Source organism: Saimiri boliviensis, chromosome 1 (genome assembly GCF_048565385.1).
Source record: "Saimiri boliviensis isolate mSaiBol1 chromosome 1, mSaiBol1.pri, whole genome shotgun sequence".
Taxonomy (NCBI): Eukaryota; Metazoa; Chordata; class Mammalia; order Primates; family Cebidae; genus Saimiri; species Saimiri boliviensis.
In genome coordinates this window covers 10,118,642-10,136,537 of record NC_133449.1, presented here as the reverse complement: position 1 = coordinate 10,136,537, position 17,896 = coordinate 10,118,642, and the positions used below count along the sequence as shown (strand labels likewise).

Sequence of the window (17,896 nt, the reverse complement as noted above, 5' to 3'; positions counted from 1 at the left end):
AGTTCAAGACCAGCCTGGATGATGTGACAAAAACCTCTCTCTCCCCGCTAAAGTACCAAAATAATTAGCAGGGCATGGAGATGCGCGCCTGTAGTCCCAGCTACTCAAGAGGCTGAAGTGGGAAAATCACCGGCGCCCAGGAGCCAGAGGCTGCAGTGAGCTGAGATCGCGCCACTGCACTCCAGCCTGGGTGACAGAGCAAGACCCTGTCTTTAAAAAAAAAGAGCCCCGGTCTGGGAGCCGGGAGGGGCCCTGGCCCGCAGTGAGACTCGGGCCTGGGGGCGGTACCTGCACGATCTCCAGCATCTCGCTGCGGCTGATGTAGCCGTTGCCGTCCAGGTCGTACATGCTGAAGGCCCACTTGAGCTTCTGCTCCAGCTTGCCCCTCGAGGTCACGCTCAGCGCGATGATGAACTCCCGGAAGTCGATGGTGCCGTCGCCGTTGGTGTCAAAGGTGCGGAAGACGTGCTCGGCGAACTTGGAGGCGTCGCCGTAGGGGAAGAAGTTGGCGTAGATCTTCTTGAACTCGTCCACGGTCAGGTGGCCGGTGGGGCAGTCCTTGAGGAAGCCCTTGTACCACTCCTGCAGCTCGTGGTCGGTGAACTCCGTGTTCTCGCGCAGGTCCTGCAGCACCTCGGGCCGCAGCTTGCTGTTCTGCTTGCCCATGGCTGCTGGCGGCGACGTGCACCTGCAAGACAGGGGGTCGGCCAGGGACACCCCCCATGACACGGAACAGGGGGTCGGCCAGGGACACCCCCCATGACACGGAACAGGGGGTCGGCCAGGGACACCCCCCATGACACGGAACAGGGGGTCGGCCAGGGACACCCCCCATGACACGGAACAGGGGGTCGGCCATGGACACCCCCCATGACACGGAACAGGGGGTCGGCCAGGGACACCCCCCATGACACGGAACAGGGGGTCAGCCAGGGACACCCCCCATGACACAGAACCGGGCCGAGCCGCGTGCCGGAGAGAACAAATGAGCCCGTCGCTGTGTAAGCCCTGTGATTCGGCGCCTCCCGGTCCCCCATCGGAAGGTGTGCCACTATTTTACGGAGCACCAAGAAGGCCGGGAGACAGACCCCAGTTAAACCGTGACAGACCACCCTCACACTGCAGGACACGTTCTGACTTGGAGAATGTGGACATGCCGGGGAAAAAAATGCAACTTAAAATCAGGGGAATGAGGCATCATCCAGTGCCCACCAAGGGTTGTACAAGAGGCGAAGATTCGAATCAGTTCTTACTTTGATCCCCTCATCAGCTGCGGGCAAAGTGGCCACGTCAGCCGCGTCCCAGACTCTTTGGAGCAGTTCTTCCCTCTTTCAGGCACCACATTATGTTTTTATCTTTAGAAGAGGCATCTGCAAATTTTCAGGGAGTCACCCCCCTACCCTCTTCATTTTGCTCGTTTGTTTGTTTTGAGACAGTTCCCTCTTGTCGCCCAGGCTGGAGTGCAGTGGGGCAATCTCGGCTCACGGTAACCTCTACCTCCCGGGTTCAAGCGATTCTCTTGCTTCAGCCTCCCGCGTAACTGGGATTACAGGCGTGCACACCACGCCCAACTAAGTTTTTGTATTTTTTAGTAGAGACAGGGTTTCACCACGTTGGCCAGGCTGGTCTCAAACTCCTGACCTCAGGTGATCCACCCGCCTCTGACCTCCCAAAGTTCTGGGATTACAGGTGTGAGACACTGTGCCCAGCCCACCCTCTTTATTTTGCCTTTGATAAACTGCCCTGGGTGGGAGGAGAATCTGGAATTAGCTCTAGGCAGTAAGTGATGTTCTGAACAGCACCAGGATAAAATGAGGCACCTGTGGGAATGAGGAAGCGCTCTGCTCAAAACCATCCCCTAGGGCGGTTCTCCAAGAGGCCTGAATGCAAGACTGATTAACCGGCATTGACCCGGCTGTCACTGCACCACCTCATACTATTTTCTTACAGTAACAGCTAACATATACACAGGGCATGATAATTTTTGAAGCACACGAAGAATGAGGAAAAGGTGTCTCTTACCCTAGTCCCAGAGGTAACCACTTTGAAATCTATGTTTGAATTCTAAACAGTAGGTACCACTACCAGCTCTCCATTATGAAAAGTAAAAACAGACCACCCACACTGCCCACCACTTCCTTTCTTCTCTGCCCCCATCCCAGGATTTTTGTTTGATATTTGAGACAGTGTCTCGCTCTGTTGCTCAGGCTAAAGTCTGCAGTGGTGTGATACCAGCTCACTGCAACCTCCAACTCTTAGCCTCCCAAGTAGCTAGGATTACAGAGTGGTACCACCAAGCCTGGCTAATTTTTTTTTTTTTTTTTTTTTTTTTTTGTCTTTTTAGTAGACATGGGGTTTTACACTATGTTGGCCAGGCTGGTTTCAAACTTCAGACCTCAAGTGATACGCCCACCTCGGCCTCCCAAAGTGCTAGGATTACAGGCATGAGCCTACATGCCCAGCCCAGCCCAGGTTTTTTTTTTTTTTTTTTTTTTTTTTTGAGACGGAGTTTCGCTCTTGTTACCCAGGCTGGAGTGCAATGGCGCGATCTCGGCTCACCGCAACCTCCGCCTCCTGGGTTCAGGCAATTCTCCTGCCTCAGCCTCCTGAGTAGCTGGGATTACAGGCACGCGCCACCATGCCCAGCTAATTTTTTGTATTTTTTTAGTAGAGACGGGGTTTCACCAGGTTGACCAGGATGGTCTCGATCTCTCGACCTCGTGATCCACCCGCCTCGGCCTCCCAAAGTGCTGGGATTACAGGCTTGAGCCACCGCGCCCGGCTACCCAGGTTTTATAGTACATACACGTTTTTGTTCTTACTTATCATATATATATATATTATTGAGGCAGTCTCTCACTGATACCAAGGCTGCAGTGTGTGATAACAGCTCATTGAAGCACTGACCTCCTGTGCTCAAGCGATCCTCCTGCCTCAGCCTCCTGAGTAGCTAGGACTACAGGCACACACCACCACACCCAATTAATTTTTTTTTTTTTTTTTTTTTTTTGGTAGAGACAGTGCCTCGCTATGTTGCTCAGGCTGGTCTCAAGCTCCTGGCTTCAAGCAGTCCTCCTGCCTTGGCCTCCCAATGTGCTGGGGCTATAGGCGTGAGCCAAGATGCCTGGTGTTTTTACTAATCTTTATGACTTTATCTTTCAAAATGACAAACACACATTCACCTTGACCCAGCCATCCCACTTCTAGAAACGTATCTAGCAGTACTCCCACCTGCGCAAACAACCTGTGCAGGCAGCCACTGCCTCCGTGGTCTGTAACAGGGAATTGCCCAGGTGCCCATCTGACGCACTCATGAGAAACCATCTTCAAGGTGTATTTTCATGTGAAAAGGTAAGCTGTACAACAGCACACAGAGTTTGCTAGCGTTGATGAAAAAGGAAGGCAAACGTATGCGCTGCGTGTTTGTGCTGTGGCTTTTGAGGAAAGGGTGCCATTGGCTGGGGAGGAGAGACGGCTGGATGGACAGCGGCACTGGGGACTTTTTTTTTTTTTTCCTTGAGATGCAGTTTTGCTCTTGTCACTCAGGCCGGAGTCCAATGGCACGATTCCGGCTCACTTTGCCTCCTGGGTTCAAGCGATTCTCATGCTTTAGCCTCCCAACTAGTTGGGATTACAGGGGGGCACCATCATGCCCAGCTAATTTTTGTATTTTTAGCAGAGATGGGGTTTCACCATGTTGGCCAGGCTGGTCTCAAACTCCTGACTTCGGGTGATCCAGGATCCACCTGCCTGAGCCTCCTAATGTGCTGGGATTACAGGCATGAGCCACTGCACCCAGACTTTGGGGACTTTTTATTAATCGAGAAGGATTCTTCTCTCCTCCTGGCCAGTAAGCCCAGCTCTGAATATGCAGCCACAGTTCCAATGCGATCTGGTAAGTTTCCTCCTGGCAGCCTGTCTGTGTGTGCTTTAAGGGACAGCATCGTATTCCTCTTGGGAACGTGGCCAGAGAGAACCAGCTGTGAGCAGAGCTGCTATGGCCTGAGCGGTGCCTCCCCCAAATTCCCATGTTGAAATCCTAACCGCAGGTCCCTCAGAATGGGACTGCACTGGGAGCCAGGGTCTTTAAAGAGGTCAATAAGTTAAAATGAGGTCACTAGGGTGAGCACCGATCCAATATGACTGGACATAGACACACACACACAGGGAGATGACGGCCATCTGCAGTCCCAGGAGAGAGGCCTCTGAAGGAAGCGACCCTGTCAACACCTTGGACTTCTGGTCTCCAGACCGTGAGAAAACAGAGTTCCATAGTTGAAGCCCCAGTCTGCAGTCCTGTGTGATAGTAGCATAGCAGTCACCCTTGGGAAACTGACTTGGAACTGATAAACGCATGCTATCAGTGTCTATGGGGCAGAAGCAAAGCCAGGCGCCTGATCTGCTCTCAGCAGGGACAGTCAGAAGCTGCACCTGTGGCCTGTGGGGCCCATTTTGTCAGACACTTTACCTGTTAATCACGCTTCACCAATAAGGAACCCAACCATGGGAGAGCCCTGGAGCCTCTCAGAGGCAAAGCCCAGGCTTGGACCCAGGCGGTCTGCCTCTTCTCCCCAGGCCTTGCCTCGGCGGTGGAGGGGAGGCTGGCCCGGGCAAGGGTGACGTGGTGATGGACACAGTGTTGGCTAATGGCAGGCCCTTTTTGCCTGATTTGCATCACTGCATTTTTCATCATCGAAATGAGCCACCTTCTGTGAAGTTCTAGGCCCTGGAAGCTGAGAATCACTGCCTTAAGAATCCACTCACCTCAGTGAAAACCAAATCACCGCTGAGAACGAAGGGAGCAATTTATCCTAGAATGGGTCTGTGATTTTTGTTCTTACTGATCCCATTGGAATGCCAAACTCATGCCTCTCTGCCTGAAATCACAGACGCATACAAAAAGGAAGGTACCAGATTGGGGCAGTGCCAAACCCAGTGAGTGCACTGCTAGAAGGTAACAGGCAGAGTGCATCATGGTCTGCTGGGGAGAAGCTCCCTGCACTCCCAGCACCTTCCCGAGTGTGCCAGAGGGCAGATGTGCACGCCTGCAGCCTCCCGCCTCACTCAGCACCTCCTCTGGAAGTGCTTGCTAACCTTCACCCTCTCCTTGGTGACTCATCTGGGCCTGGCACAGGGTGGGTGTCTGTGTTGGGAGAATGGACATTCTTGTTGTGGTTGCAGTTGCTGTGTATACACACCTGTACCAGCACCTACTTTAAGGTTTGGCTAACTGCAGAGACAGGGAGGTTTGGGCAAAGCTGGTATCCCAGTGTGACCCACTTTTGGAATGCAAGGGAGAGAATTCAACCCTCACAGAGAGGAGCAACACCAGCCAGGAGCCTCCGAGCTGTGTCTCAGGAGCCACGGGGACCTTCCTAAGGCTTTGGGGGCCCATGGGATGGGGAAGAGGAGGAAGAAGGACTCTGGGCCTCCGGGCCCAGCACTGACTGGAGCAGCAACCCTCTGATCTGTTTCTGCATCCATCCTCTTTTAAAGAAAGGATTCTGCTGATGCAAACAAAGTTTGATGACCAGACCTGCTCATCCTAAGGTTCCAGGTCTAGCAGCATAAACACAACAGAAGAATGTGGAGGCAGAAGAGTGTAGGGACCCCAAAATCGTACAATACTTTTGCCTCTTCCTTTTGAAAAAATCCCCACCCCAACAAGGAGAACAAGAAAAAAGAAAAGAAAGGCTGTGCCTATAACCTTGATCACATCCGTTAGGCGACATCTATGCCCCTAAGCCCCAACACACACCAGTGGGAAGTGCAGGAGATGGCAAACAGCTGAGCAGGGAGGGGGGCCAGGGAGGAGAAACAGGGTAACTGGGGCCCCAAAATTCCAGAAGTCCTAGAGATCAGGAGTCCTCAGAGCCTCAGGAGATGTGGGAGGCAGAGTCTGAAGGAATGTGCCAGAATAGAGCCTGTGCTGAGACCATGTGCTCCTCTTACCCTCTTGCCTTTTCTTCCAGGGCACACGGCTGGACTACATTTCCCAGCCTCCCTTGCTTCCAAGTGGCACCATGTGACTGCACTCTGTCCAATGGGATGTGGATAGAACGATGACCACACTTCCAGCCTGGGCCTCCATAACTCTCAGGGCAGCCCTTGCTCCACATGTCCTTTCCTTCCCTTTCCTGCTGGGCACCTCGAAGCAGAATATCCAGGGGAGGACTCGGAGGCCACAGAGGGCACAGACGCTAAAGGCTTTCTCAACCAGCCTTTCTCATATGAGCCACAGCCTGCAGCCAACAACTGGCATGCCCGTTTGCTCAAACAGTCATGCACCTAGGGACGGTGCGTACCTGGGGTCGTTCCAGGTGCGCAGAAGAAAAGTCATTCCCTGCATGCCATGATGCCTTTGCTGTGAGTCCTTGATTCCCTCCTGGAACCCCAGCTGGGAAAGGCTGTGAGATGAAAGAGCCGCTAAAGAGAAGAAACTCAAGTCCTTGTGTGACTATGTGGAATAGAGCCTTCCTTGCCTGCGGTGACATCCCACTGTGACACATCAGGAAACGCCACTTTACTGGGCTCAGCAGAGCTTGGCACTTGCTTGCTACAGGAATTAGCCACCCCTGACCAACACGGAGCCCTGTCCCCCAATTCTGCAGTCAGGTGACCACCTCCACCCCACCTCCATCTCCGAAGCGGAGGGGACGAATCTTCTCTGGAAAGACGCTGGATGGGAAGACAACAGGCCCAGAGGAAGGCCGCTGGGGAACCCACAGAAGATGGGTGAGTTGAGGGAAGTCCGCCCTCCCCAACCTACCTCCCCACCCCAGGCAAGCAGGCAGCCAGCCAGGATCAGGCCCTGAGCAGGGAACTGGAGGATCTTTCTCCGGGGAAGTGGAAGCTTCAGCCTGCCTGGGGGCCTGGTGCCAGCCTGAGTGCTGGGTGTATTCTGGGCTGTTGGGCCCTCTGAGTGCTGAATCCCAGACCAAACGCTGGGATGCTGGTCCCCACTCGCCAGCTCCCTGAGAGTTGAGTTATGGTGTAGCACCCAGGATGGGGCTTAAAAAGTGAACCAGGTAGGGCTCTAGGGGAGTCACTCATTTCTGGGGCACTTGGCGGCTTGCTTAGGGCAGGAGCATTTGGAATCACAGCTGAATGACAAGGAGGATTTCAAAGGCAGCGGGAGGCCCGGTCCCCGTAGGCCACATCCAGGGAGGGCACAGTGAAAATTCCAGGAGCTGGGAAAGTGGGGTCACGCCTGGCGAGGCCAGGAGGAGGCATCAGGGCCACCTTAGGGATAAGGGACGGAGGCTTCGGTGGGCGGGCTGTGGACCCAGGAGGTCTGAGCGGAGAGCCCACCTCCTTCTCATTGTCATGTAACCTCCCCTTTCTGTGCCAAGACCATAAGTGGCCTCGGAGGCCACCCAGGGTGCTCCCAGCTGGTGTCCAGTGCTCTCCTGGCCCTTAGACTTGCTGGTGGGACAGCTTCGCAAGATGGCCTCCCCTCTGGAACTCTTATGAAGCTGTTAAATGGAGCCCATGAATGCCAAATGAAGCTGACAGCCGCACACACGCTCCCAGTTGTGTGCTTAAAAGGGCCCAGATGAAATAGGTAATCCGAGGGACCTCATTTTAGCTCTTTCCTGGAGGCTGTCGGCCTGACACAGGCTGCCTCACAAGAAACGGGGCCGGGGAGTGCCGCATGCCACTGTGACCCCTCTGTGGTGCATTAAGCAAAGGAGCCAACCTCATTGACGCTTGGCTGTCTAGTAAGACGACTGAGAAAAAGCAAGCCTTTCTGCAGAGACAGAAAGCCACCACTCATGTTTCCCAGCAGAAATGGCTACCTGGCTCCGGTAATTAGGCAAACCCAGCTTTCACTTCTCAGGAAGGCTTACTTTCATATCCAAGGAGGATGGTGGGGTGAGGAATGGGGGTCCCAGGGGAGGGCCGTCTATTTGAGAGCAGAACTGCCTCCCGCTCAGTTTAAAAAGACTAATATTCAAGCAGGGCTCAGATCAAACTAGTCACAGGTGTCTGAGGGCATCAGAGACGACGTTTTAATTCACGGTAATGAAAGCATGGGAGAGGGAGCCAACACAGCGCTTGCAGCCACCTCGCTGGCTCTGTTACCCTGTTATTGTTCTTAATCTGCTAAATTGTAAAAAAAAAAAAAAAGAGGAGAAACAAGGAAAAGAAATGTAAACATGTAGCTGGGGAGCCCTGTGAAAAATATTTAACCCACAATTGGCATTGCCTGTAAATGAAAGCCTTTTTAGTGGCACAGTTCTAGCAGCTTAGTGAGGCTCCTGGGAACTGAGGGCTTGATTGTCCTGTTAATCCCACCCCGTTGCTGGCTAATGGCTTTGGCTGGCATCTCATCCCGTCCCTGCAAAATGCTTTCATCAGTCAGATCTCTGAAACTTGCCAGGCCAACCAGACTCAGAGATGCTTTGAGGAAACGCAACGAGAGAGGTGGGCAAAAGCAACTGTGACAGAGGCTGGCCTGGGTGCGGTGGCTCACAGCTGTCATCCCAGCACTTTAGGAGGCCAAGGCGGGTGGACTGCCTGAGCTCAGGAGTTCAAGACCAGCCTGAGCAACATGGTGAAACCCTGTCTCTACTAAAAATACAAAAGATTAGCTGGGCATGGTGGTGCACGCCTAGTAGTTCCAGCTACTTGGGAGGCTGAGGCAGGAGACTCGCTTGAACCCTGCAGGTGGAGGTTGCAGTGAGCTGAGATCATGCCACTGCACTCCAGCCTGGGCGACAGAGCGAGACTCTGTCTTGAAAAAATAAAAATAAAAAAGACTGAGGCTCAGGAAGAGTGGAGAGGCGTTTGTTGTGAATGTGAACTTCAAGGAATCAGAGGGCTCAGCCCATTTGAGATGAGAGCTGGTTCTGCCTGGGTGGGACAGGAGGTGGCAGGTAGAAGGGGCTGGTGGGAACCAAGTGGGTCGGTGCTCTTTCTTATCCAGTACTCAACACATTCTTTCTCCCAGTGACAGCTGCCTCCTGCAGCTGACTAAGCCCCTCCCCCAGGGCTGAATGCATTTTTCAAAACAACTTGGGCCTGTGTCCTTTCCTCCAAACAAGCAGGTGCTAGTCAAGCTGCCTGCAGCCTTAGCTTCCCCGGGTAGTTCTCCAAGGAGGGGCTCGTCCTACCCCTGGGTGACTGCAGGGAGGCTGATCAGCTGCCAGGATTCAGGTGCAGCGAGGAGCTGAAACATCTGGGACCATTCGGGCTGAAGTGTGGCTGGGCTGAAGCTAGAGGGCGCTGTTGGGCAGGCTCCCAGGGCCTGAGCGGAGGCCCCGCCCCTCTCAGGTGCCTCCGCGTCTCCATCTACCTGCTGGGGCTGCTTTGTCCACTCCAGTCACATGTGGCTACTGAGCACTTAAACCGTGGCCAGTCTGAACTCATATATGTGCCCTTAGTGTAAAATACATGCTGGATTTTGACGACCTCATATGGAAAAAAATAACAAAATACTTCATTAGTATTTTTCTTTCTTGATTATATGTGACATGGTAAACAATACCATTTGGGGTCTAATGGGTTAAATCAAACAACTTTTCAATTGCATTTTTTACTTTTCAATGCGGCTGTAGAAAAGGTTACAGTCACATAGGTATGTGACTCTCACTACATTTCTTGCGGGCCCTGCTCGGTAGAAGTAGCATTCACTGGGTGACACCAGGGACCCTGAATCTGGGGCTACCCAACAGGGACTCTTCAAGCTCATCAGCATCCTGTGGCATCCTTTGTTTATTTCACTCCTTAGTGCCCATGAATGAAAGATCGTGGTGATTGTGTTTTCCAGGTACCTGTGAGTCCCATACCGTTCTCTTTCCAGCTGGGAGGGCTGGCCTGAGAACTCCGCTAGAGGCCAGCTGCAATGAGGACCCCAGGTCTGACCCCAGCTAAGGAGTGAGGCTGGTGGGGGTAGGGGGCTGCAGAAAGAAGAGGTTCCTCCTTCTCTTTGGAGCTGAACAGCTAACCCTGCTGAGTCATATCTGGGGAGAGAGGAGGTTAGTAACACCCCTAGAGTGACAGTTCCAGGGTGTGCCTGCACCTAAATCCAACCCACTGACCTAGAGCCCGATTCTGGAGGCCATCCTGAGACCTGTTGCATCACAGCGTTTTGCCCACTGGACGGGCTCCAAACCAGTGACCTGTTGTTGAGAAATCCAACTGCAGCCTTCCTGACTTCTTACCCCTCCCCAGCCACTTCCACTCCCACAGCTCCCCAGAGCCTTACAAGAAAAACCTAAGAACATACAAGAAGAGAGAGACCCAGCAGGGCATAGAAATCCCCTCCCTCTGCCAATCCATCCCTCCTTTTCCACCATCTCAAGGCTAAAATGCCCTAAATGAGGCTGGCAAGAAGGAAGAGGTGGAGAAAGGAAAGGGAAATCCCCAGAGAACGTACTTTCCCTTGCAGAGACTGCTCCTGCAGCCGGAAGAGGAACACGTGGGTGGCTCTTTCTGTACACCTTGCGCCTCTGCAGATGTGAGTTCATCCGTGCGGCACGCTCGCCTCAGCCACCCAACCAACTCCTACTCATCCACCAAAGCCCAATGCAAAGCTCACTCCTCTGCCGTGCCTTTCCCAGCCCCTACAACTGCCCTTCCCTTTGAGTTCCAACAGCATTTTTCTAGTATGAACTCAGCTCTGAACACAGGACTTATTTGTCTTTTTCCTTCATGAGACTGGGGGCTCCTGGAGGAGGGGGAACCCCTGATCTTCCCACTTGGGGAACCTGCTCAGCCATCCAGCCTCAGGCCTTCGCACTGCCGGTTCCCTCCATCTGTCCCTCTTCCTTCCCCTCAGTGCCTCCAAGGCTCAGTCCCTCCGAGTTCATGTCCTTGTTCAGTCGTGGGACCCGCCTCAAAGAGCATCCGCCTCACCCTCTGGTCCCTCACCTCGACCCCTTTCCCAGCATTTCCTGACACCTGGCACTCGATTTACAAAATCTCTTGACTGTCCGCCTCTGCTCACCACTGTACCCCCGCAGTGCCCAAAACTGGGCCTGGCACACAATTCAGCCAGTAAATATGTCCAGATGAATGGCTGTGGATTCCAGGGGCCCAGCGCAGCGCCTGAACGAATGAACAAGGGAATGAGCGCTTCTTTTTCTAGGGTCCCTCTTGCTCTAACACTCTGCGACTCTTTCAGTTTTAGAAATGGCTGGAGGAAGGTCAGGAGCTAGGATGATAAGGTGCTTTCCTGCCTGGTATTTCTGGCGTGGAAACAGCTGCAGCAGAGTAGCGTTTTGGTGGCATGCCAGACTGGCGGGGCGGGGGGATCCATTCATCACACTGGCGAGAGTCCCTTCCCAGGTGAACACATCCCAGCTATATGGTCGTCAGCCAGTGGGGTGGGGACAGGATGGGGGACTTCCTGCTACTCTCTAGCGAGCTCATTCTCTGGACGAGTGCAGCGTCACCGCAGAGCCAGCATCCCTCCAGCTTGGGTCTTTGGAGAGGCCCTCTTTGAGCTGCCTGCCCAGCAGAGAAAGGGAGGTGAGTGAAATGCCCATTCCTGAGCCTCTGGGGAGAGAACCGAGGAGACAGGAAAAGGGAAACACCCAAGAGAACGCTCCCCTTCTGCCCGGAACCCTAACCCAGCAGGAAAAGGAAGCTCAAAGGCAGGACCAGAACAAGACCACAGGCTTTTCCTAAAGCACCCCCTGACCCATGTACGTCTGTCTCTGACAGTTCCATGTTTCTACAGTGGTGGAAGGTGCCGGATGCCAGGCAAGGAGCAGAGCCACGCAGTACCCATGCCAGGGCCAGGCTGGAGCGAGCCCGTGGAAATCGGCGTGTGGAGTTCCGGCCACAGAGCCTGGGACTTCCTCTACCCCCATCCAGGGTCTCGCTCTGAAGGCCAATTTGGGCTTTCAGTGATGGACCTCAAAAGCACCAGGCGGCAGCCCGAGTGAAGTCTCTGGCTGGTTCCTGCACCCACACCGCAGTGTTCCGGAGTCCTGTTCCAAGCTGGGTGCAGGCACACGTGGAGGGACAAGATGCAGAGACCCTTCCTGGGGCTCCACGAAGTGCCCCCTGCCACACACACCCATGAAATGGTGGTGATGGGCATGAAGAGACTTATACAGGCCCAGGAACTTGGGCAAAGAGCACAGAGGTCAGCTGGGATGGGACAGAGCTCAGGGCCAAGCCAGGGCTGAGCAAGGTTCCAGGAGTTCTCCAGGCGGAGAGGGAACGGTGTGTGCCAGGGCATGGGGCAGTGAGCACCAGGTCCTGTGACACTCAAGTCCCCTAGGACGAGGAGTCCCCACACACCACCAGGGACTCACTCTTCAGTTTCAGTCATGCAGGAAGGAATGACGGAAGGAATCAGTGCGGAGCGTGACTGCAGCAGGGAGGAGGTGAAGGGAAGAAACAGCAGAGGCTGTGTCCCCACCTCCCCACCACCCAGCAACGCTCCATAGAAACACCAAGAATAATTCTGTTACTGTTCACACAATAAAAACGCGAAAGTTGAAACAAACATGTGAATCACTCAACTTCCCATTTGCAGGGACTTGGCGCATGCCACAAGCTAACTGCTCTTCGGAGGAAAATGTAAGAGGATGTAGCAGGCTGTGGATGGAGCGCTGAGACTCTAGACGCCCCTTCATCTGTCCCTTTAGATGTGACCCCTCAAGCAGTCAGCCAGAGCTGGCAGGCACGGGGCCCTGTCCGAGGCCCCCACCTGGCTTGGCTGCGCTGCTGACACCTGGTGATTTGGATGGAGGCCCCCATGGCATCTTGGAGCGCATTCTTCCGGGCTCTCTGTGCCAGCTGCAGAATGAGTCAAGCGCTGACCCATGCCTGGGTAGGAAGATCCACATGTCAGATGGCAGAATTCTGTCTGCAGATTCCTTCCTGATGTTTCGGGCCAGGAGGTGAGCAACAGCCCTTCCCTAGGGAACCACATCTCTCAGACTACGGGGCCAACTCTGCTGAGTGCCTCAGCCTGCCCTGCCAGCAGCCAGCAGCCAGCATGCCCTGCAGGGGCTGTGGAGGGACAGGCAGCTCTTCCATGGTCCTGGAGCCATGCCCTGGAGTCAGGCAAAGCTGGGCTAGAGCTGCCAGCGTCCACACTCCAGACCAGCCTATTTCTCCTCTGTAAAATGGAACTGGACCACCAGCATCAGGGGCCTGCAGTCAGGATGGGGTTCATATATGAGGGGTGCTGGTGGGAGCAGCCCACAGACCCAGGGGCACCACTGGGGCTCTGCCCAGCCTGCCATCTCCAGTCCTGGCTGTCTCAACTTCTCTGGGCCTCATTTTCCTTGGCTATAAAATGGGACTAAGGGTCCCTGCCTGCAGATCCTACTGAGTAGCTATGAGGATAAAGGGAAAGGGAAGCTGTAAAGGGAGTGCCAGGTGGAAAGTATCAGTCAGATGCCTGGGGCATCAACCCTGGAGCTGAATCCTGACACCAAGCACAGCCCGGCAGGACGGGGCTGCGGCCTGGGCTCGGTGGAACCCTTCGCTGCCTGGCAGGCCGGTCTCACTCAGCACACCCTGATCAGTGGCATCAAAACCTGGTCCCGAGGCCCAGATGGGCAGAGACCCTGGGATTACAGTGGCCCAGACACGTCCAGCTGGGGCCGGGTAAATGAAATTCCAACTCCTGTTGTTCAAAGAGAAAATACGGAAAAAGGACGGAAGAAGCCCAGTCACTCCACAGCAGGGCAGAGCCCACTTGGTCAAAGGCATAAGAACAGCCCAGCCCTGGGACTGCAAAGGGGCCGGGAGCTGGGGGCTGCTCAGTGCCTGGTGGGCGTGGGAGGGAGGCTGGGGCTGCCTCAGGGCGTGGGGTACCTTCTCTCCCTACACCACGTCTCTCGGGAGTCTGTGGCGGCTGACTGCTTTGGGTCCATCTGAAAGGGAACACACAGGCCAGGTGTGGTGGCTCACGCCTGTCATCCCAGCACTTTGAGAGGCCAAGGCGGGTGGATCACTTGAGGTCAGGAGTTCGAGACCAGCCTGACCAACATGGTGAAACCCCATCTCTACTTAAAAAAAAAAAAAAAAATACAAAAATTAGCCGGTGTGGTGGCACACACCTATAATCCCAGCTACTCAGGAGGCTGAGGCAGGCGAATTGCTTGAACCTGGGTGAGCTGAGATCACACCACTGTACTCCAGCCTGGGCCATAAGAGTGACACTTGACACTATCTCAAAAAAAAAAAGAGGAGGGAGAGGGAGGGGGAGGGGGAGGAGGAGAAGGAGGAGGAGGGGGGAGGGGGGAGGGGGAGGAGGAGGAGGAGGAGGAGGAGAAGAAAGAAAGAAAGAAAGAAAGAAGAAAGAAGAAAGAAAGAAAGGGAACACAGCACCGTGCTGACCAGCATAGGCCACGTTTTCCGCAGGATTTTGCGGACAACATAGGAGATGGTCCCAGACTTACCCAGAGCATCCCAAGAGGCTGGAAGTCAGCTCTGGGCACAAACAGACCCGGCTGCCAAGCTCTTGTCTTGGTAGATGGTAAAAAGCTACGTTTTTGCCAGATCCTGCTTGAGAAATGACTAAATTCTCAGTTCATGAGCCCCAAAGGAACTATTTCCAAATTTTGAATTCGTATGTCCCAAATGAATGGGGTTTGGCCACATTCTAATGTATCTCGGACGGAAAGCATGTGTAGGTAGGCTCACGGTAAATGTTAGACTGAAGAGGTTTTTGTGGGACGCGCCTGTCCTCCCTGGGGTTTTGTGCAGGCTGCTGGCTCTGTCTGCAGGGCAAGGTCCACTCTGTGCTGGGCTGCCCACGGCTGAGGTCAAGGCCGGAGGTCTCCCACGGGCCTGCCCGGCGTCCACTTACAGCTCAGCACACCTGTCAAAAACTTTCTTTAATTCTTTTTTAAACTTGGAAGAAAACCTCCAGTGAATCATTGCATGGATTATTTGATTCACGGGAAGCAATAAAAACAGTCAGTGACTCTCAGTAAAATGGCATCAGCCTGGCTGAAACACCAGGCACAGAATGGTGATGTGCCCACCACCCTCGGGGGCCCTGGCAGCCACAGTCTTGAACTGTTGGCAAGTGACTTATCCATGATCACTCAGGCCTCTGACTCATAGAGGGTATGTTTGTAATCAGGGGTAGGGGCAGCTCATAAAAGCCACTCTTTGCCATCTTTAGTCTGTAAATCCCAACACCAGAAGCCACAGGCTCTGCCGGGAGAGTCATGGCATCGCACCCACCCATACACACAGAGTGTAATCAACACACACAGAACCCTGTTACGCGCAGGCCACAGTGCTAACTGCCGGGGAGACACAGAAGCGGAAACACCCTCAGAGCGCGGACGGTCTGGTCGGAAGGGCGAGGCACGAGCTCCTTCTTCCCGCCTCTTCCCAAGGTTCAGTCCCCGCTCCGAGCCTGGTGCCACGCGTGGGTGCTGGATAGCAGAGCGAGGCAGCATTCCAACATGCACGAGAGGCCTCAAGTCTCCAGCTTCCCGGCTGGGCCCCAGTCCTCTCCTGACCGAGAGCTGGGGTCCATTTACCCAGGGTGTGGCTAGGAATAATCCCATAACCAGTTATTAGCACAGCGCCTGGAACGCAGGAAGTACACAGTAATTGCTTGACGAGAGGCAGGAAGGAAGTCGAGGAGGGAGGGAGGGAGAAGGTTCCTCTGATCTAGAAGTTCCTCCAGACAAGCTCCAAATCCTCCGTAGATCTGGCCTCACAAGTGGATCTTCGGCCAGCAGGGCACTTCTGTGCGTGCTCCAAAAGTCCCATCAGATACATGCTAACCAGAGAGTCTCTGGTTACTTCTAAGCTAAAAATTTGCACACAGAGTCTGAGAAGTGCAAGAATATTCTAGGGGGTAACCGAGAGAAAATGTGACATCTGGGCTGTCCCAGAAACACCAGGTCCTGTGCCTGGGGTGGGGCTGGATGCCTCGGGAAGGGGAGAAGAGATGACGGTGGACTCCACCTAGAGAGGCTGGCAACAAGGGTGGGGAAGGGCCTGGCTGGCTTGGACCTGGCCTGGAGCCCGGGGCCAACAGGCAGGAAGGTCAGGGGAGTGTCCGTGTGCAGCCTCGGCTCCCTAACCTTGGTCAGGGAGCAAGGTCAGTGGCTGAGCGGACTAACAGGCAGTTCAGCCGCCCTTCCTTCTACCTCCACCTGGCATCTCCCAATCAGGTGGGGAGCCCAGGTGGGTGTCACTCATGTGGGATCCGGATACAGCCCCTCACACAGAGCCCGACATGGAGCAGATGCTCTGGAGATGCTGACGGCCGGGATTCCCCCGCTTGGCACCTGGCAGTCCTGCAGAAAGGCCAGGACAATGTCCCCAGCTCTCCATTGATTCCACAGCAGAGGAGAATGCCAAGTGGTGCCTGCACGCTGTGTGTGTATACGTGTTGTGTGTATACATGTGTGCAGGCACGTGTCTGCCCACAATGCTAGTCAGACAGCGTCTGCCCTCTGTGGCTGAGGGCTGGAGGGGACGACCACAGGAAGTGATACTGCCAAGTCATCCCGAGTCACCCTAAATATAATCCTCAACGTACATCACAGGAGGACTGTCCCTTCCCCAGTGCCCTGCCTCATGACCAGTCCACTAAGGAGGCCACTTTCAGAAAGCCCACTCAGATGGCTCTCCGAGATGCCCACCTGGGATCTGCAGCCCAGCCAGCACCAGAGGGGAGGCAAGCCCGGGGCCTGCTCTTCTGGCCTCTTCTCTGCAGAGCTCACATCTCCATGGCCCTGTTCATCTAACTTCTTCCAGAACTGCTGGCTACACAAATCACCATAAGCAACAATGCTCTCTTAAGCCTGGGAGGACGTTTCCCTATTTGAGGGACACAGAGGGCCGCCATATGGTGGGACGCTGGCTGCGCTGAGATGCTGCTCATGCCTGTCTTCTTCAGTGGTCAGGTTGCTGGCATCCTGACCCTCAGGTGTGACCCACCCCGACCTGGCTGAGCTTCCTGCTCGCCCCCCTCCTTGCCATGGGCACGTGTCTGCCACAGGCCCTTTGCACCAGCTGCTCCTCAGCTAGCAGCGTGCCTGGCTTCCTGCAGGACTTTGCTCAGGTCCCATCTCAGGAAGGCCTTCCCCAGACACTCTACCCACAGCTGAGCCCCAGTACTCATTCGTTGTCCCCTTTCCCGCCAGATCCCTTCTCTCATTTCTGTTTTACTGAGTTCACTGTCTCCCTCCCTTTGAGTGAAGCTCCAGGTCCTCAGGCTAGGCTCACTCTGGCCTGTTCTCCATCAGAAGCCCAGAGCCTGGAAGCTTGTCTGGCACAGGGTACGGGCTCCGTGAACCCACGCTGAAGGAAGGAACCCACGAGTGTCTGGGCTGCGGGGAGGGGAAGCTGCGACTCCAGCCTCACTACGTGGGTGTTGCTTCTCCACTGCCAGGAGTGGCCTGCCGTCCACCACCAAGGGCCAAAGGCCCTTCCACCACCCATCACCCGACCCACAGCATCCACGGCCAATGGTGTGCATGTGCTGGAAAGGGCCTTCTGACCCCTGAGTCCCTCCACTCGTGCTGGTGGCGGTGCTGCAGAGGTATTATTTGCTGTGCGTGCACTGAAATGCCCCGGGGTCTGGGGGTGGAAATTGACACCTTGGACCACCTCCTCCACCTGCTTCTCATCCCTTTGCCTGCTCCAGCTTCTTGACATGGGTCAGCCTTAGCATGCCCGGCCAGGCCAGGCGCCTCCCCGTGCACCCGTGCACCTGTGCCAACTGTGGCCTTGGGCCGGGACACTTGAATGCAGGGGACATCCAGGCAGCATGGATCCAGATGTCCCCCGCTTTCCAGCTCCAGTGTGGCTGGGCTGGTGGAGGGAGAATGAGTGCAAGCAGCACCTTCATGTGCAGTTGTGTCTATTTTCTTCGGAGAAAAAAACCAAAGACCCACCCACTAACCAGCACCCTGAGGCTGAGGTCCCAGCCCGGGTGTCTCCTCCCAAC

At 54.8% G+C, this 17,896-nt stretch overlaps 1 protein-coding gene across 7 annotated transcripts in view; it reads right to left on the bottom strand.

Moving 5' to 3' along the window:
* HPCAL1 (hippocalcin like 1) overlaps positions 1-17,896 on the bottom strand; it is a 123,729-nt gene that overhangs the window by 6,722 nt on the left and 99,111 nt on the right. For all 7 annotated transcript variants that reach the window (XM_074393936.1, XM_039463701.2, XM_074393949.1 and 4 more), the window contains exon 3: positions 289-688. In XM_074393936.1, the coding sequence (XP_074250037.1) occupies positions 289-666 (378 nt within the window). In that variant the 5' untranslated portion in view covers positions 667-688. The remainder of the gene's footprint in view (positions 1-288; positions 689-17,896) is intronic.